We start from the raw sequence: 6000 nt of genomic DNA on the forward strand, positions 1-6000 counted from the left end.
GTGCTGGCCTGAGATACTACCTGGCAGACACCTGGGGTTTTTCAGTGTAGAGATGGATAAGGTGCAGAGACAGTGGAGAAGCTGAGGACAATTAGCAAGGAGCTTTCAAAGGCCCAGCCGGCTTCAGGCACACAGTGAGGCTTTGTCTACCATCCAGCAGCCTCCAGCCTCAGCCTGTTCAGGTACAAGCCCAGAGGCTTGAGTTCAGGTAGGGGTCACCCCACAAAGGAGCCAGGCCTCTAGCTTTATCAATCGGCACACCAGAGGGGCCTGACTGAAATAGTAGGGTCCTGAAGGATGAACTAGGAGACCCATACCCCACCCCAACTCTACCCCCATTCCAACCTTACAAGAGACCCAGGAAGGTCTGTACTCACCACCCCCACTCCAACCTTCGAGAGACTCAGGAAGGTACTCACCCCCTCCGCCTCCAAGCAGGGACTTGTTAGCTGCAAGACAGAAAGAGAGAGACAAACCAGGTGAGTGAAGTGGTGCTGGGAAGGGAGTGTCAAAGCAGGGACAAAGGAGTGTCAAAGTGGGGTAGAGGGGACAGTCAGGTAGCTGGGAGCAGGGAGCCTGGGTCCTGAGACTCGGTATAGGATTCCCAGCCCTTGGTGCAAGAGCCAACGATGGGGTTGGGGAGCTCCTAATGGGCCTGGGCTCACAGAGGGTCAGGGAGTGGGGGCACAAGAAGGCCATCAAGGCCACTGACCACCTAGAAGTACCAGTCCACAGGGTTAAGGCCATATGTGCAGGTCAGGGGGCAGCTAGCAGGAGTTGTTTCTCTCCTTCCACAGTGTGGGTCCCGTGGTTCGGACTCAGTTGTCAGGCTTAGTGGGAGACGCCTTTACTCACTGAACCATCTTGATCCCCTCTGCTCCCCCCCCCCCATCTTCCCCCATACAAGGTTTCTCTGTGTAGCCCTGGCTGTCCTGAAACTCTCTTTGTAGACCAGGCTGGCCTTGAACGCAAAGGTCCACCTGCCTTTGCTGCATGTGCCACCACTCCCCAGCCTCACCTCCTTTATTTTTTAAAGACAGTTTCCTGAATTCTAGACTGGCTTCCACTCACTATGTAGCAGAAGGAGGCTGTGTAGTACGCCTGCCTCCACCTCCAAGTGTTTACTGTCTGCCCTGTATTCTGCCTGCCCTGCTTGACTCTACAGTGTTTCTTGAGACCCGGACGTGCCCAGCCTTTAGCATAGGTATGGGGGTGGCAGGGCAGCATGGTCCTTACTTTCATGGTCCCCAGGCTGCCTAGTAACGCAGTTGGAGGCCACCAAAAAGGAACTGCACACAGGGCATGGTGGCAGACACTCGTTTTGTTTTTTGGTTTTTCAAGACAGGGTTTCTCTGTGTAGCCATGGCTGTCCTGGAACTCAAAAATCCACCTGCCTCTGCCTCCCAAGTGCTGGGATTAAAGGCGTGCGCCATCATCGCCAGGCTGGTGGCAGACACTCTTAATCCCAGCTCTCAGGAGGCAGAGGCAGATGGATCTCTGAATTTGAGGCCAGGCTGGTCTATATAGTGAGTTCCAGGATATTGAGGACTACGTAAATCCTGACTAAAAAAACAAACAAACAAACAAAGAGAAGGCAGCGTATGTGCAGCTAGGGAGGAAGCTTGAGGCCACAGAGTATGGGGTGGAGGAAAGCCACACTGTGGGCCATGTCAGAAGTCTGAGTGCCAGCCAGCACACCTGGAGAACAGGGCAGCCTAGCTCCAGGCCTCGGTTTCCAATGTGAACTGGGAAGAATACCTCAGCTCACAGGGTTGGGGTGAAGGTCATGAAAAAAGAGTCAGCTCTGGCCTTGCTATAGGAAAGTGCCCTGTTTTCTGCCTGGTCTGGAGGGCACCCCCTCAGGCACAGTGGGCCTGGCTCCTAGGCTGGGCCTTTGACTCCTCACAGGGTTGACTCTTACCCCAACTTCCTGGGCTTGCTGCTTTAGGGTTAGGGGCCAGACTGTGGCACAGGGCTTTTTATGCGGAAGCCATGGATGCTGCTAAGTGGTGTCGTGGCTCGCAGTGGCTGGTCTCCCAGACCTGACAGCTCTTCGCTTGGGGAATAATTAATTCCACAGCCTGAAAACCCAGGGCTGCAAGTTGCCACGTTACTTTCGAGATTAATACAAGCAGCTAATTAAGATGGAGAGGCAAGGAGCGGCCGGGAGCTCCTAGAACCAAGTGGGGGCCATGGGAACGAAGAAGGAGCTAGCTGAGCATGTAGGCAAGTTAGCTGGGAGGCACTGCCGGGTCAGAGGTCAGCAACCAAGGCCCCCGGAAGGGGCAGGGTGCAAGGTTCCATTCTGGTCCTCAGAAGGGGCAGGGTGCAGAGGGTCCATCCTGGTCCTCAGAAGCTCTCCAGGACATGATCCTATTGGAAGGAGTCCCTTAGCAAGATAGGCTGCCAATCTTCTCAAGCACCCCCTGTATCATCAGAGCCAAGTCACCAGGGAGGGCTGCCTGTTCCCATTTTACAGAGAAGGAAACTGAAGCTCAGAGGGGCCAAGGGGGAGAGAGGGAGAGAGGGAAGAGGGAGGGAGGGGGGATGGGAGGGAGAGAGAGAGGGAGGGAGAGAGGGGGGAGGGAGAGAGGGAGAGAGGAAGAGAGAGATTGGGATGGTGCAGGTATAGGGTTGGGGTAGGGAGCTGGGAAATGTAGTACATCTCAAGGACTTGTGCATGCAGGAAACCCTGGGTTGGATTTCCAACCATGTATATACCAGATATACAGATTTCCAGGTATACACCAGACACAGTATCCTATGCCTGTAATTTTATTACTCTGGGAGGTGGAGGCAGGAGGATCAGAAATTCAAGGTCATCTTCTATTATGTAAGGAATTCTAAACCAACCTGGGCTACGGGAGATCTTGGCTCAAAATAAATAAAGACTAAATCTGGGTCTCTCTGAACTGGAAGGCAGGCCACCAAGAGGGCCGGTTACGCGGCTACACCTCCTGGCCACGCCTACTTTCTCAAAGCAAGGAGGAGCACTCCGGAGCCTCTATTACCTCAGCCTCAATTGCTCCACGCCCAGCAGGCTTGGCTGCAAACGTGAAGGGCCGCGCTCCCGCTGTAGCGCGTGGGAACCGGCAGTGGAAGATGAGGCATCTCAGGTGGGCCCAGGCCTGACTCCAGCCCTCTGAGCCCCTGGGGCAGCGCTGGCGGCTGTCGGAAGCTGCCCTCCGCGGCCCTTCCCACCTCCCCCACCACCTCTCTCTTAATTAACACCGGCTGCAAACAAGCTGGCTCCTGCTCAAAGAGGGCACAGTGCCAAATGGGTTGGCAGGAAGCCTTGCTGGGGCAGGAGAGGAGGGGCCAAGACCTGGACTGGGCGCAGCAGACCCTAGTCAGAGAGGACGCCAACCCCGCCTGCCTGACACTCTAAATCTCACTCTGTGTGGTCTTGCCCCTGGGGAGAGGCAAGTGGGATGAATGGCTGATATCCACCCAGTCAGGGTCTGAGAGAGGGATGGACCTGGGGAAGGCAAGGTGTTGCAAGGGTAGATAAAGCCCGGCACCTCCTTGGCCTGAGAAGAGGATCTGTGATCAGCCAACTTGCCCATAAAAGGAGGCTTTTTGTTTCTGTTTATCTTTAAAAACAAACCAGGGTCTCACACAGCCCAGGCTGGCCCTCAACTTACTTTGTAGCCAAAGATGACCTTGAACTTTGAACCCTCGTCTCTGTCTCTGGAGTTCTGGGATTACAGGCATGAACCCTCACCCCCACCCCGGTGCTTAGTTTATTCCATGCTAGAGATGGGACTCAGGACTTGGTGCACATTTAAGGGAGCATCACATGACACTCTTGGATGTCTGCTTATCTTGAGATAAACGGGGTCTCACTATGCTGCCCAATCTGCCAGAACTCCTGGGCTCAGACAGTTCTGCTTCAGACTCCCAGAAGCCAGGAATACGCGCATGTCACAGTACTCAGCTTGTATCTTAGTTTTAAAGGATTTACTTACTATTCATGTGTGTGTGTGTGTCTGTGTGTGTCAACATGTGTGTGTGCCTGAGGATGCCAGGAGAGTTGTTGGAGTCCCTTGGCAGGCAGTTGTGAGCCACCTTTGTGCATGCTGGGAATTGAACTCAGCCCTCTGAAAGAACAGCAAGTGCTCCAACTTCGAAACATCTCCTCAGGCCCGTTCTTCCTCCTCCTCCTCCCCCTCCCCCCCAAGCATCCACCTTTTTTATTTATTTTTTGAGACAGGGTCTCTCTATGTACTTCTGGCTGTCTGTCTTGGAGCTCAATCTGCAGAGATCCTCTTGCATTTCCAACCTGAGTACCAGGATTGAAGGTGTCCACTGCCATGCCCGTCTAAGCACCCAGTTTTTTAAAAAGGAGAGGAAGCAGATCTCAGCTCTGGTGGCCTGTATGTTCTAGGTCATAGGATGCAGGTTCCAGGGAGTGCACACACATTTGACTTTAAGACGAGCCTGGTCCTCTGCCCACTGTAGGGGACTGCTTGTCGTCTGCACTGTAGATGAGATTCTCCCTCAACATGGATGCGTATGATTTCACCACACTCCGCTGAACCTAACCAGCTGGCTTTGAGTCCTGTGACCTTGAAGTGCCCCTCATGTCACTCAGTGCCAAGTCCTTTGGCCACTGAAAACTGAGGCTTGGGGATTCCTCGCTCGAAGCCCACATGCCCCCAGGTTCTCCTCACCTGCAGCTCCTGCTTTGCTCACCCCAGCTCATGTGACCTGCCACTTCCCTTCCACTTTTTCAGGCCCTGGCCCTACTCTGCCCTATGACTGCCATCCCTGAGGGTGGCAGGGTAGGGACTCCCAAGTTTGTGGCCAGGCTCTTGGCCTAGTTAGGTACTGGCAGATGGCCACTGCCCAGTGAGAAGGAGAGGGCCAGCCCTGAGAGTTTGGCAAGTGCCACTAAAGATCAGAGGAAGTCCAGGGACAAAGGCAGTACCATGCCTTGCTTCACTTTTTACAAGGACATCTCATTTTTGTCTGTCTGTCTGTCTGTCTGTCTGTCTGTCTGTCAGGGTTGCTCATGTAGCCCAGGCTAGCCTTGAGTTCATAGCTGAGGGAGAATGACCTTGAATTCTTGATCCTCCTGCCTTGGGATCCTGGGTGCTGGGAGTACAGGCAAAGAGTCACCACGTTTAGCTTTAGGAAATGTTTTAAAATGTAATATTAATATATTTCTTTTTTTTTCTTTTTTTTTTGGTTTTTCGAGACAGGGTTTCTCTGTGTAGCCCTGGCTGTCCTGGAACTCACTCTGTAGACCAGGCTAGCCTCGAACTCTCGAATTCAGAAATCCACCTGCCTCTGCCTCCCAAGTGCTGGGATTAAAGGCGTGCGCCGCCGCCACCACCACTGAAAAGAGTCACATGGTGGCATTTAAAATGTTTTATAATGGAGGTGGGGTGGGGAGACTAAGGCACAGCGCCTGCATGGCAGTGGTGAGCTTGCTGGACAGGGTATATGCACTGCTCACCTCTCTGGGGAGACACTGCCACCATTTTCCAGAGGCAGCCCTGAGCCATGGGGACAATCTCCTCACAGTGTAAATTGAACCAATTCTCTTTTACCTCAGCTTCCCAATTAAAACTGTCCCCGGCCTGGGAGTATGTCTCAGAAGTAGAGTCTAGCTCTCTATGCAAGAGGGTCCCAGGTTCCATTCCCAGCAAAGTCAAGAAAAAAAAAAAGCAACCTCAAAACCTCTCAACAGGGAGCTCATTGAACTCATGAGTAAGGAGCGCCCTCCTTCTTCTCAGGGTATAGAACGGGCGCAAACAAGGCCAACACATCATCCCGTCTCCTTCCCCACTCTCAGTGCTTCCCTCTGCCAGATTCCAGGTTCCCAGGTCCAGCAGCTGTGCCTGGAGAAATCACCCTGCCCTCTCCAGGAGACACACTCAGGTACACCTGGAGTCTGAGACTCTCATCTGCTCCCCCAGCACCCCACACTCCCCCAGCACCCCACACTCCCCAGCATCCCCACACTCCCCCAGCACCCCACACTCCCCCAGCACC

The 6000-nt window shown here is 53.8% G+C and overlaps 1 protein-coding gene across 1 annotated transcript in view; it reads right to left on the reverse strand.

The window, feature by feature from the left end:
* The window catches only part of Macrod1 (mono-ADP ribosylhydrolase 1), a 144729-nt gene that overhangs the window by 11280 nt on the left and 127449 nt on the right, over nucleotides 1-6000 (reverse strand). Inside the window, exon 4 of the mRNA XM_028770987.1 lies at nucleotides 420-449. Coding sequence (XP_028626820.1) covers nucleotides 420-449 — 30 coding nt within the window. The remainder of the gene's footprint in view (nucleotides 1-419; nucleotides 450-6000) is intronic.

Source organism: Grammomys surdaster, unplaced genomic scaffold (assembly GCF_004785775.1).
Source record: "Grammomys surdaster isolate TR1022 unplaced genomic scaffold, NIH_TR_1.0 205, whole genome shotgun sequence".
Classification (NCBI taxonomy): domain Eukaryota; kingdom Metazoa; phylum Chordata; class Mammalia; order Rodentia; family Muridae; genus Grammomys; species Grammomys surdaster.